Source organism: Cuculus canorus, chromosome 2, assembly GCF_017976375.1.
Source record: "Cuculus canorus isolate bCucCan1 chromosome 2, bCucCan1.pri, whole genome shotgun sequence".
NCBI lineage: Eukaryota > Metazoa > Chordata > Aves > Cuculiformes > Cuculidae > Cuculus > Cuculus canorus.
Genome location: NC_071402.1, coordinates 21,296,257 through 21,311,043, shown reverse-complemented (window position 1 = coordinate 21,311,043; position 14,787 = coordinate 21,296,257). Strand labels below are relative to the sequence as shown.

The 14,787-nt window shown below is 35.6% G+C and overlaps 1 protein-coding gene across 2 annotated transcripts in view; it reads left to right on the top strand.

The window, feature by feature from the left end:
* Positions 1-14,787, top strand: part of ZFPM2 (zinc finger protein, FOG family member 2) — a 309,210-nt gene that overhangs the window by 75,680 nt on the left and 218,743 nt on the right. For both annotated transcript variants that reach the window (XM_054059887.1, XM_054059886.1), the window contains one exon: positions 5,519-5,620. In XM_054059887.1, the coding sequence (XP_053915862.1) occupies positions 5,519-5,620 (102 nt within the window). The remainder of the gene's footprint in view (positions 1-5,518; positions 5,621-14,787) is intronic.

The window sequence follows — 14,787 nt, the reverse complement described above, 5'->3', positions numbered from 1 at the left end:
TCCCCCTGGTCCTGTCCCCACAAGCCTTTATGAATAGCCCCTCTCCAGCTTTCCTGTAGGCCCCCTTCAGGTACTGGAAGGTGGCACACCTTCCCTACAAGCCCTCCAATCATCTTTGTAGCCCTCCTCTGGACCCGTTCCAACAGCTCCATGTCCTTCGTACATTGAGGATTCCAGAACACAGTATATGGACACAGTATTCCAGATGAGGTCTCACAAGAGACAAATAGAGGGGCAGAATCACTTCCCTCACCCTGCTGGCCACGCTTCTTTTGATGCAGCCCAAGATACAGTTGGCCTTCTGGGCTGCAAGCACACATTGCCAGTTCATGTTGAGCTTCTCATTGACCAGCACCCCCAAGTCTTTCTCCATAGGGCTGCTCTCAAGCACGTCATGCCCCATTGTGTACTGAAAATGGGGATTGCCCCAACCCAGGTGCAGGACCTTGCACTTGGCCTTGTTGAACCTCATGAGGTTCACACAGCCTTACTTCTCCAGTCTGTCTAGGTCCCTCTGGATGACATCTCATCCTTCCGGTGTGGCAACTGCACCAGTCAGCTTGGTGTCATCTGCAAACCTGCTGAGGGTGCACTCAATCTCACTGTAAATATCATTGATGAAGATATTGAACAGCACCAGTATGGACCCCTGAGGGACACCATTTGTCATGGAAGAATGAGCACAAACTAAATTTCAAACTTTATTTAATATTCTCTCACTCTAGTAGAAGCTGCCATGTGCTGTTTGTGACTGGTACAGTCCTTCACCCAAAGCTATTTTGTCTGTTGATAAAACCATGAGTGTATGAAGCTTGCACATTTTTCATCTCTTTTATGACCTTATCTTTTGTGAGCGGCTTCTGTGAAGGTATCCTAACTATAGGAAGCACTTGGCAAACATATATGATATCTATACTGTGATAAGCAGTTGTGAGCAAGAAAGTAGATCTGTCAGTTTTGAACTGTTCATTGTTAAAAATACTTTGTTGATTTACGTGATTGTAAAATACAATACAGAGTAACCAGCAGCTGCTATAACATTCCTAGCGAAGAAGGTTCAATAGTTATATTGTACAAGACTGAACAACGTGGATTAAAACAGCAGGATTGAGAAGAACTGCTAACCCATGTGCTTCTTTAAAATATCGCAACTTCTTGTGGTACAAGCTGATTAAGTACAAATTGGGAAGCCTTTAATTTGTTAAAAAGATTAAAGTGAAATTACATGTTAATATTCAAGTCTCTTCCTGCTTGTCAGGGTTGTCAGAGATGTTAGTGTTCTCCTTCTCATGTTTCTGGGAATAAATCTCTTTTACAGTCTTCAGATTCCCTGACCAACTGTACTACCTTGAATTACAGTAGTTTAATGTGTTCACTTGCCTCTGTTGAATAAACACTAGGATATTAAAAAATACATTTAAAAACTTTGAACTGTTTTTGAAGAGCAACAGAAAGTTAATGCTGGTAAGAAACAGTAAATTCAAGACGAGAATTCTATTCATATTACAGTATTGAAGTTGTTTGAGTAAGACTCTTCTTTTAGTTAAGCAGTATTTTGTATATTCAGCACTTCATTGTAAGATAGAGATTTGTTTCTCATAGATTTAACTGGCTAAGGTTTGGTTCATAGTCTAAGCTATGTATTTCAGAGGCTGATTCATTTCAACTATCCGAGATACCAAGAGGAGTCTCGTGTTTCAGGCGTCCTTAAATAGGATGAATCACTGTGGAGGTTTCTCTCTTCTCTCTCTATAGGAGCACCTATATATGTAGTCTGGACTAGCTTCACTTTCAGACATGTAAGGCTAGAGGAAATGAATATTGCCCAAAGTAGTTTTAATACCAAATATAGAGAAACAGCTGAAAGTCCGGTAGACTTAATTGACCCATGACTAAAAGTACTATGTGATATTACAGATCCTTTCTCATATGAGTCTTCTGCATGCAATAATATTCTTTTAAAGGACAGAATTCACTTACTGATCTTAATTGCCAGAAGGAAAAGCATAAACAGAAGCAGGTTTTTCTTCATTTTAGAGCATTTATCATTGCCAATACTTCTAGACCATTCTTTGGTGTTGATAGTAAAAAGTTATTTCTCTTTTAACTTAAATACAGAATGTAATTGACCAGCAAAGTGAAGAAATAAGCATGAGAAAAAAGCTGAAGAATGGGATTAGAAAGGAATCAACTTGTTAGTAGCAAAGTGATTGGTATATGTAAGGCAACAAAAAGCACTTGATTTGACTTGGAAGAAAGAAAGAAATAATGTCCTGGATCCAATTAAAGGTCTACACCTGTAAATTGAAGAAAAATGTAGTCAATTTTAAAATAAATATAAAAACTGGTCTTACTGAGACTAGAAAATAGTCAGTGAATGAACAAAAAGAGTAAACAAAGGAAAGAAAATAAATTTTGTAAGGAAATAAACTCCTTTGTGCTAAACAAATGTTAGCTGCTAAAGTAGAATTAAGTGACAGAAAAGAAAAAAGCTTGTGAGATGTTTTTTGTTATCAGCTGCTGTGCTAAACCTTCATTTGGCTTCTTAAAGTTGCAGCGTCTCCAGGACCAAACAGATTGACTTGTTTGTCTGTTTTCACCTGACCTTGATACTTTCTGAGCCTAGGGTAGACTTGCCTTACTGCTGGATTCTGAAATCCACAGTAATGTACCATTTCTTGTTTTCACAAGCAGATTACTTCAGTGCAGAGTGAGAGTAGTGTGGGGTACAGGAGAAGTCAGTTTTGTGGTATTTCAGGTGTCTAAGGCATGGGCTTGGTTGCTGGTGAATAATAGAAAATATCAATGAAAATAAAATACTTCTAGAAAATAAATACTTCTAGATGCAAAAAAAGAGGTTTTCTGTAATGTAGATTCTGTACATTTTGTTCCACTCTGCTGATGCTGGGCATGCACTGATTCATGAAAACTTGATTTTGAAAAACATGTGACATCATATTTTGTGAAACACTGAAAAATCACGTTAATGAAAATGTTAAGCCATTTGCTAACCTACGTTTTCAGATCTTCCCTCATCTCCCAGATGCTTAGTTACTGTGCGCAGTAGGTTGCATACCTTAGCTGTAATTCTGTCCTTCTCTTGCCCTTCAGCCCCAATCTTTTCACAGAAGTTTCTCCTCCTCTTTCAATTCTAATAGTTTTGTTTGTTTGATGTTCTGGTTGGTTGCATTGATTGAAAGAATGCTCAAACTTGCATGCTAACGCCAGGTTCGCATATATTATAACCTGGAAAAAGTTTTATATTTCAGAGCTAAAGTTTTCCATGCTTGGGCATGGAATATTATTTCAAAATTTTAATTTCTTGTTCTGATTGAGTCCATAGAGACCTATTGTTTACCATGGAAGGAAAACATTTTCTTTAGTATAAAAACACTGTACAAAGAAAATTTTAAGGGCTTGCTATGGTGATTATACAGCTTGAGTTAAAACTCATAATCAGAATTGCCTTTGCTGTGAAGTGCAGTTTTGGAGAAGTTGATCTTACCACATTTGAAAGTTGGAAAAATGTCCTTTGTGTCTCTTCAATAAAGAACAATTTGTTGCAGCTTTAAATAGCTATGAAGGTAAAAATATGTGATAGGTTCTTCAGTCCACCTGAAAATATCAGAATTCTCTTTCATTACTACAAAGTAACTATACAAATGCTAACTTGAAGTAGGGTAGTTAGTTAAAGACAAGTAATTGCTAAAACTACTTGTGAGAAAATAGCTTTTTCAGCATGCAAGCAGGTAGGACAGTCTTCTGAAGCTTACTTCAGATTGAACTGAAGCACATCAACTTCACATGCTTGGGTAGAGTTGTACAGTGTGTTTAACAGAAAAGTTATACTCGATAATCATGATGTGTTTTAGCTTTAAGTGCCTATGGATACCCTGGAGTGTATTTTTAGTACTGCAAATACAGCAAACTATACTTTTGTTATCAGAGTCTGGAGTGAATATAGTATTGTGTTTGTGTGCAAAGTAGTATACCAGGCTCTTATACTTAGGATCTGAAAAACTGTTTGTTTTACAAATGCAAGGGTGAATGTGTTATTAGAAGACATTACAAGTGCACATGAAGTTAATAGTTTATAGTGTTTGTATATAATCATGTACTTGAAGACTCTGGGTCACAAGCTTATCTGGTATAAATATAGTTCCAGTGATAACGTATGGGATCTGGCATGGTTTGTTGTAATCACATTTCTTTACCTATGTTGCTAATAAAAGCTTTTGTTATCATGAGTGGGGAAAAAAAATTACAAGTTACTGCTTAATTGCTGTGCTTTTGCTCCTTCTTGCTCTGCCATTGTCAAACCGACAAACAGTCTGATTCAGATTCTGAAACAGACATAATTTGTTTTTCGTTGCTGCCACTTTTATGTGGCACACAGTTTTTTAAAGTTTGTGTCAAAATTGCTAAAACTAAATTAACCCATAATTCAGTCCTTTTGACTACTGTACTTAATCGTTTAGGTTTAATTTTTCACTCTTCACAGTATATTCTGTGTAAGAGTTTCTCAGGTTGATTAGTAGTTAAAACAATAAAATCTACCAATGCATTAAAGTGCTGACCTGGATAAACACTCACACTTGTTGTATAACACATTACTGTGGCCAGACTATTTTGTGCTAATACCTGAGCCTCCGCCCTTTAATATTTTTTTTTTTTTTTTTTTTAGTCATTATTTCATAGTTCTGCATGGAGCTTGCCTAGAATCTCCCTTTAAGTGAAATAACTGCACTTTCAACAAGGAATTCTTCAGATAATAAAGCGGTCATCTCTAAAACCTTAACATATCATAATGTTCAGTATGTCCCATATACAGCCTTATAGTGGATAGTTGCTGAAGGCAGACCAAGCTTCTTAGGTATTTCTGGATGGTGAAAATTTCAAAATTCATCAAAAATGTTGCATGTCTTTAGATAAAGCTTGATAGGGAGAAATTATCATAGGAACCTCGTAGTAGCTTCTAACCTTTAAAGGCAAATTCTTTAAATGCCTAAATGTCACAGAATAGATCTGCACCAGCTTCCTAAAAAGCCAAAATGTTTAGTGGACTGTATTTTTGTGCTTAGTGTCATTAATCTGCAATACATAAGAAACAGTTAGGTGTCAAATAAAGAAAACACGTAACTGTAATAATATGTTTGTGTGAAGTAATGAGCTGATTTCTCTCATTTGTGCGTGAAAATTTGGGAACTGATTGTGTGATGGTTTACCAAATTAGATGCCAGTTGTGATTCTGTTTAAGCATCTGTAGTAAACACTGATTTCCAAGATTTGTCTCTCCACTGAGAGAACTGAAAGAACTGGATACTAGGGCCTTGTTAAAGTCATGTGGAAGTAAGAGATATTTGTGTCTAATAATATATTTTTTCCTTTTCTCTCTGTTTATACACATGCATATGTTTTCATTTATGCATATAAGCGATTGTTTGGATTTTGTAGGTGTTCTGCCTAAAAGTCACTATTGAAATATGTCATTACTGTATTTCTTTCATTGTTTTCTCAGGCAATGAAGAAAACATCCCAGAAGCAGCAGAATCTGACGGTGATGCAAGGTCAGAAAAACCAGGGCAACTTACTGTGGAAACTGAAGACTGGGATGGGCCAGGTAGGAAAGAACAACTGAAAGCCAAGAAAAAATTCTTAAACTAGATTCCAAATTTTTTTAATATTATTATTTCAGTAGATGTGTTACACTTTGCATTGATTTTTAATAGACTGTTTCTTTTAAGAGCCTTTGAAGTCAAGGGTAATCACAGATAAGTACTAAGGTAAAGTTCTTGAGTGAAAAACAATAAAACATTTTATAAGTTGTTCGACATAAAATGCCTTATGTATTTACTTGATGTAAAGGAAAATGTTATTGCTGCTTAGAATTTTAGGATTAAAATCTATCCCTAAGTTCTCAGTCCCATGGTTATGTTAAGGTAGAAGCTTTTCTGCTCTGAGGCCAGGAGACCAATCAAGCGCCTGTGTCTCTTCTCAAGCTTTGTGCCTATATTTAGCAACGTGTTGAGCTTGACAAATAGATATGGTATCAACTGATATTTTCAAGGACTTAATTTACCTGTTAGACCAATAGAAATCATTTAGCACAACTAGTTATTGATTTCAGTTGAAAGAGAAGCTCTTAGATTGCAGTCAAGTAAGTGTTAGAACTTCACAATTAAACCAATAATGCATAGTAACATTTTCTGTTATGCACAGTGAAAACGGTGCTAAGGTGAAAGATACAATGGCAGCATGGGAATAAATAAAATATAATAAAAAAATTAAGATGTGGTATATTTAATTATTATTATATAATTTAAAATGTTTTTAACAATAATCCATGAATAAGTTGATACTCTGTGTAAAGCACTATGGTGTTATGTGAAAACATGATTTAGTATTAAAATGCATAGCGGTGGATCTAAAATAATAAGAGACACTGGATATAGGAGAATGGCCTTTTCCAGCTTCTGGTTGACTTAGACATTATTAACATATGACTTTTTATGTAATTTTAAATAAACTATGTACAAAAATATCAGAAGATTTAATGGACGTTGAAGTTCCATGATTTCAGACACATAGAACAGATATTAGTCCTTAAAAAGTTAATTATTGGAACATTTTATGAAAAGTCATTTATCTGTCATTAGAAATATTTACATTCAGAATTACATCCTTTCCTTGAGAACACGATCCAGTTCTGTGGTAAACATGGAATATGTTAAATGGGGTGGATTATACTGAGCCAGAAGTTAAGACTGGGTGACCGTGATAATTCCTTGTAGCTAAAACGGAATGAATAAATGAATATACTGTATATTACTTTTTATAAATATTGTATTGCTTTGCAACTAGCAGTCCACACAAACAACTACCATTTTTTGCTTCTCCAGAAATTGTCTATTCAAACTATGTTAAGAATTATAACATCTGTGTGCTTTTCTGAACTTACAGTGGTGAAATTAATGCCAATCAGAAAATCTTGATCATAAGGAGGAATTGGATCTCTCTCTTAATTCACGTGGAGTACGCTGTCAACTAGACTATCCCAATTCCCCTGCGTGAGCTCTTACTTTCATAACCATAAAGCAGCACAGCTTTCTTGCAGGACGTGCTGATTTTGTGAGCTGAGTAGTCCTGAAAGTCAGTGTCAGAAGTTGTTTTGAAGTCTGTGTTTTTCTTAGAAAGTGAGAAAATATGATTTGGCCACATATCCAAAATGAAAAAAAAAAAAAAACCCAAGCCATGTAGTGGTAAATTAGACCTAAAATTCTCATTATCATTTGATATAATTTTCTAATGTATTGTTTATATTAATCTCCTTATAAAGTGGAAGTTTCCTAAGTGCAAAATTCTGCCTCCGGTAAATCAACAGAACTTCTGCTGTTGATAATAGTGAAGCAGGATGAAGTCAAAACTCATGTTACATATTGATTATTTGGTTTGCTCTGCACTATTTAGTAATACTATAAACAGTTTGGGTTACAAAGCAAAAGTGTATAATATAGATTGGAATGGTTAGTAGTTGGAAACGGACATTAACGATAGTCTTTTTCCCCCCTTTTTGCTGCTTCTTCTTCTTTTTTCTTTTTTTCTTTTTTTTTTTTTTTTCATTTTTCTCTTTCTTTCCTTTTAAACCAGTCCTAAGAAGGACTTGGAGATTACTGTCCTGATTTCGTTTCTTTTTTGATTGGGGAAACGTGGTAGATATAAGATCTTGGAAATGCTATTTGATGTAAATTAACAAAAATCCATGAAACATAGTTAACCATAGATATAGTCTGACAGTAAGAAGAATATTGTGAAGAAGCAGAGGAAATCATAGAACGACTGTGTGTTACTCTGACAGTGAATCGGTATTATCTCTGCTATCAGATAATGCAGTTATCATTAATTTTCACATTTGCATTTCAATCTTTGGAAGGAAATGACTCTTGCCGGATGAAGATAAGAGCTCTGTACCACTATAATGAACCATCATTTTATCCCGATGCTTTGTATCCATATGAAAATGAGGCTGGGTGATGGTGTGGTATGTGAGGAGGAGGTGGGGGGGTCATAGAAACATTATAACAAAGTGTCAGAAATCACTGCAGACTTTTGGAACCCTTTATGAAACAAGAAGCATTCTAAATAAATCTTCTTTAGTGAAGTGGATATTGGATTAAAAGCAGGGCTCCCGTAACGGGAGCTGAGAGGGGATCTTGCAAGAGAAGGGGAAGGTTTCTGTGGGTTTTGATCCAATTTCCATCAGTGGTTTGAAACTAAGAGGAGGCCATCTGAACACAGAATAGCAAAAGTGAGGGGATAGTGGTCATCAAGTTAAACTTTGCACCTCAGGCCTTGTTTTGACATTTTAATATTATTAATGTAGGTGAAGTAAATGCTAATGGACCACTGTCTCCATGGTTTGGGTTCTGGTACTGGAGCTGTTTTAAGAGGTTACCACACCTACCTGTTAAATACAGGATATAAAATAATTTTCAGTCTTGTGTATTGAACTGATCCAAGTCTCCAAGGACTGTAGTGTTCCCAGTCCTTTTCCATGAGTAGCCCAGATTTGTGTTGATGACCTGAAACATGATCTGTAGAACTCTGCATGGCATCCTTCTATTTTAGATCTGATTGACTAAAACCATTTTTTCCCAAGTACTTTGCATGGTATTCAGCTTGTTCGATCATGATGGTGTAGACACTGCAAACTGCAAACACTTCCCAGGGCCCTATCTCTGCTCCTATGCGGTGAACACTTTCCTGTCCAGTAATGAGAAGGTGCAGGTCTAGAGCACTAAGTAAAAATAGGCTACACCTGCGTTAGTAAATTCAATAGTGACAGAAGTTGAGTAGTATATAATTGTGAAGTATTAAAATGGTCCCTGGCATGATTCTGGTTGAGGCCAGCTGACACTTTTCCCAACAAGATCACAAGGTTCGGTAGTTAAAGTGTTGCATGCTGCAGGGAAAATTCTCCAGAGGTAGTTTGTGGGCAGTCACCTGTTTGAAGGCTAAGGAAATCTCCCAGCTCATAAATATGTCACAGCACATATTTATCGGTGCTCAGAACCATTCATTGACACACATAATTAACTGTTCTTTACTTTTAACAGAAATACATAGTCAAGGTAATTGATTTTGTTGGCTGACTGCTCCCCATACAGGTCTGAAAGGTGGAAAAGCGAGGGTGGCCGTGTGAACTCACACAAAAGTAGCAACCTGGCCTTTGCTGCCATCTTTTCACACAGGCAGATTTGACTTTTCTGGGAAACAGGCTATTGCATGATCTACTGAGTGTGTGATATATAGATTCAAGTAATAAGGAAAATTTTCATTTTACGGTCGCACCTGACAAATCAAGATGTCTATACTTGAATAAAATGGAATGATGCCCACTAGCCAGAAATGGTTGTCCCCAAGGCTTTAAGAGAAAATTGAAGTGTAATGCAATGCCGCTAAAACCATGTGAACAGGCTGAATTTTTAAAAACAAAGAGATATTTCCTGTCTTGATGTCAATTGTTATGGTGACTTCTGTAGCATTCCTTTCCTGAGTCAAGGTGGAAATATCAAAGGAGTCTATAAACTTAGAGATAAGCACTACCTCATTTGACTTGCAACTTAAAATATCAGTACTGGAGCCCTTGTCAAGCATTCCAAATGTTTTGTCAGTTGGGATGCCATTTCTTTATCATTGTTTCACACAATTAACATATATATGTGAATTTAAATTTAATTTCAAAATTAATGAACCTAGTTTAGAAGTAACATTTTCTCATATAGAGAACTTAATTTTTATGGTGGTAAAAATACTTCAGGAAAGTGAGACTATCTAAAACCTTCAAATAGAGTAGTTTTTGGTTTGATGTTATTAATTTACTGTTCCTGAGCTTTTATATATCGATATGTGAAATATTTACTTGACATTGCAAGGCTTTTCATTTTCGGTTTGGTGGGTGTAAATTGTTCTTTGGAAACCAAGTTCATCTGCAATTGGGCAAGTTTCTAGGCTAGCTAGAATTGAGATTGATTTTGTACTTTTTTATGTCCAGCATTGGCCTGAATCGTAAGAGGCATTGAACTCTGAAAGGTGATAGACATTAGAAATGTATTCTATTTTGATTGGCATTTATGTTTTAAGCACAGAAGACTTGTTCTTTGAAAAAAGTTGATAGCTGGGAAAGACCTGTGCAAGGGACAACTGATGAGATTCACTAGGTACTTTGCTTTGGACATGATACACTATGTAGTGGATATTATGTAAAATACAAATCCCTGCAGGTCACACAGTGAAGGACTCCTGGTCTGTGAAATTCTGCAGGGAATCAATGAACATCTGCATTATAATACACTGTTTCTTGTAGTTTCATGCACCATGGGACCGGCAACGGCTGGCAGAAAGCTATGCACTTTTCGACTGTCTCCACTGTAGTTTGGTCATAAAGGCAATATAACACCCTGTTAATTGCAAAGGACTAGGAAACAATGTCTCGTTGTGGAAACAGATGGGGTGAGAATCTAAAGGGACATGTAATCAGTCCACAACTATTTTGTCCTTTGTTGTGTTTTTCTCATTAGTTCAGCTAAGATTACTGCATGTGGAATACTGCATAGCAACAGACTTCAACAGTTGAAGGATGGATGTGTTAATATATTGAACTATATACACAACATAATGTTATTTAACACACATAGCTTTAGTCCAGCAGTTGGATGCAAATACGTGATGAGAGATGCTAGTGACTTTATTTCTAGAATTGGCAGTTTTCATTTGGTTTTGGTGATGTATTTGGTGTCCAGTATATTTAATATTTTGATTTTCAAAATACATTTTCCTCTTACCTCTTTTAAAGCTGCTTTATTTACTCACCATTAAGACATTAGAAGTTGATATAATGTAACTAAACCAACAAGAACAGTATCATCAGGAGCCTCTTGTACCTCCATTTGAAAGAACCAGCATTAGCTGAGAGTAAAAAATTTAATGTAACATGTGAGTGACAAACTGGATACTATTATTTCGCCCCCAAATTACACAGTTCAGAATGGCTCAGAGTTGCAAAAAGAAATTGGACATTGTGGTCATGGGACTGTGATAGAGTCCCAACAACAGAATTCCTCCCTAAATTCTGAGCTTGGCATTCTCAGCATTTCTGTTTAGCTGAGTCAGACCAGCTTTATACACTTTTGAGTTTAGGTTTTTATTTACCATATTTCATTTTTAGGGTGCTTCACCACTGTGTGCTCAAAAGAAGGATATGGATTGAATAGTAGATCTTAGATCGTTTTCTCTTCTTGTTCTCGGCTTCAGACAAAGGAGTGTCTACATGAACTTTGTGAAGTGCAGTAGTAGTCATGTTACAGAAATGCTACAATAAACTTTTTTGCAATCGCTCAGCACTTAATCACCAACATTGCAAAAGTAAGCATGGTTGTCTCAATAGTGTCAGACTGCATTTTTCTTTAGTTACAGAATTTGTAGTGATTTCTGATGGAATCTGTGAGAAACCTGAGAACCAAGTATTCAGAAGTATGACCCACAGTTAAAACTAGTAATATACCTATGCTGATATTTGGGTAGGCAGAAGTAATAAGGATTAAAGTTTATGTTTAGAAACCTGTAACAACACAATTTGGTTTTGGTTTGGGTTTTTTTTTTCCTTCAAAGATTTCAAAGCTTTGCAAATGTGCTTTTACATAATCAAGGCTACTTACAAAACCTTTTTTACTCTGTAGCATATTAAATCGTATGCATAGAGAAAGTGCTTGCGAATGCCCAGTTTGCCAATGTGGGCAAGCAGTCCATTGTATCTGTGGCATCTTTTATGATGCGTTATAGAAAAAAATAACCTAATTTTCCCATCATAACTTCCTCTTTCCCTTTGCTTCCCTATGTCTCCCTCAAAACTGTTAAACAGTGTATTCAAGCTGGAAAACTTGAGCAGCCATACTTGACTTCACAACATATCCTTGGGGATTACAGATAGAAAAAACTTTCAAGTATTTTACATAATATTATCTTAAGTGGGTATTGCAGGATTATACATTGGCATATTGTTTGTTATAAAAAGAATATTGGCTGATATATTTCAGAGATTGAGGATAAAGCTATAAAAATTGTATTTTATTTAGGGAAACTGTTTAAGGTGGGCTCGTTCAGGTCTGTGCTTCTCTAATATATAGTTGTGTTGATTTTAAAGATGCTTCATCAGCATAAAAACACAGTGATGGATTATTGTGGATAATTTAGAAAGACAGTGAGTACAATGAATACTATAGAAATACTGTTCCAGAGGGGTGCATATGTGCATTTTGGGCTGGGTGGTTCTCAAAGGAGACTGAATTTCAAATTACATCATTGTGTAAAAAAAACCCTTCATTAGGTTATCTGAAGTTTGATACTCATCCTGTGGTACCAAAACCACTAATCAGTTTATAAATCTTTGACTTGCATATATAAATAAATACTAGTTCTCATTAAAAAATGAGGCTATCTGGACAGCACTCATGATAAACATTCGCTCAGAATTATCTTCGGTTTAATAGAGCTCTGTTTACAAGGTTTGTGTAATACAATATTGTAAATGCTTCACATTGTTTGTTTCAATCTGAAATTATTATTATGTGTAATTTTAAACTTTACTTAATACCTTTGCTATTGTGATTTGTACTTTATGATTTTTATTGACTTATTCTCAGGGAAAAAAAAAATCCCTGAATTACAGAATTGCTTAGGATGATATTTACCACTTTTCAAAATGTATATTGGACCTGAACTTTTCACAGTAATTTTCGTTAAGGGGTGCTCTCTAAATACATGACTATTTCTGGAAGAAAAAAAAGAAAAAGCCCGCAATAAAACAACAGATATTTTGGTGTGTTGCAGTCTGATAAGAGCTAGGGTTTAGTTTAATTGCTACATTCATAACATTGTAGCCATCAAATTTTGATCCTCTTCCAAGGAAATTATTTTTCTCTCATCTTGTCCTGCTAATCCTGGTTTTAGTAGTTACAACTTACTTGATTTTCTTTACTCTATCTTCATGCCACAATGCATGACTCATCTGGACTCAAGTAATGGTGTGGTAAGGGTGTTGACAGGCATGTGACTGGGAGATGAACAAGGTAGAATTTAAAATGGGATATATGTGCCAGAGAACATCTTCAGGGGACACTGGAGAAATGTTCTCGTGTTTTGCTATGGTACGTTCAAACAAGTGATGTGACAGAGCAATGGACAATGGTGGAGCATTGGACTCTATCCTACGTGATGCACATGTAAAGCTTCATGTTCCTTTAATAAGTCTTTCTAGGAATACATCTGATTACAGAAAACCTGTTCTCCTTGAATTCTGTCTCTTGTCATTATATTCTACAGTGTCTTATGCACGTTGGCAAGTATGAGGTAATTGATGAGTTGCCCCACTGGTTTACTGGTCTCACATTGCTCAGTGTTCTACTGGGAAACTCAGTCAAGAAATTAAGTAATACTCTAAAAGTCCTTAGAAACTGTGATCCTCCCCAGTACAAAGACTTTTGACATCTGCTTTCATTTTAATTTTTGTTTTAAAAGAGACAAGAAATGGCTTGAGTGTGTAGCAAAGTATGTCACATTACTTTCACCATCTCTCAGCTTCTGGGATCATTGCCCTGTAAAAATGCTATGTGCATTTCCCCAAAGCTTGGTTATATCATGACGCTTATCTAAAGAGAAAAATGATATATTTTTAAAAGAAAAATGCTGACCTAGTTAGTGAGGCTGAAACCATTCATTAATTAGAAGTCATAATTGCAATTACATGGTAAAATTAATTTATCACGAAAATAATCCTATCAGTTTTCCTTTTTGGAAAAATGGAACCAAATGATTTTAGCAGCCCATATTGCTTAGGGCTGATATTACAGTGATATTGGTTTAGAGAGAATAAAGTAATCAAATTCTATTTTCAAGATCTAAAATTCTGAGACTGCATCAGTAATAGTTTATATATTATATGAGATTCACTTGACTTGTAATTTTGTAATTACATATAATATATAAAGCATATATGCACAGATAAATGCATGAAAGGAAAATGGTCTGCTGAAATTTAAAAAGAGTGAATTGAAGATAAGACAGCACATAATATATAGAAAAATTCATGTAATATGGCAAGTATGCTACAGTGTATGAAACTCAGAATGCCTTTTCTGCCCTTAGGCTATTTAGACTTCCTTGATATTCAAATCTTAATGTACATTAAATGGAATTTAAGGAGGTCCACCTTGCTGGACCTCAGGCAGACTTAGCAAGTAGAGCTCCTTGGGGATACCACTTTATGTGTATATTTGCAAAGATGTTATAGCCATGAAATATAGTCCTTTGATGACATCATAACTGTGAAAAATGACTTTATTTTGCTCACCAGCAGTCAGATCTTTGCTTTATCTATATTAAGCAGTCTGTATGCATAAATAAAGAATACCAAATACTGAAGCTGACTGCTGTAACCTAGCATAGCCACCTTCAGTTGGAGTACTCATCGCTCCCAGTGATGCCCTATGGATGTCAGGGGACTATTTGTTGAATAATATGCTGTCAAATTTCACTGAGTTTAACATTGTCTTCTCTCTAATGTACGAAGCACTGTGGGTACTGTTAATCAGATATATGCCCAAATTCAGCAATTACTTATGCTAATTTAAATCATAACAGAGGGCAGAAATTTATTATTTTACATCAAGGTAATAAAACCGAGCCTTTAAATGTAAGGATCTCAAAATATATCATTAAAATTTCTGGTCATTT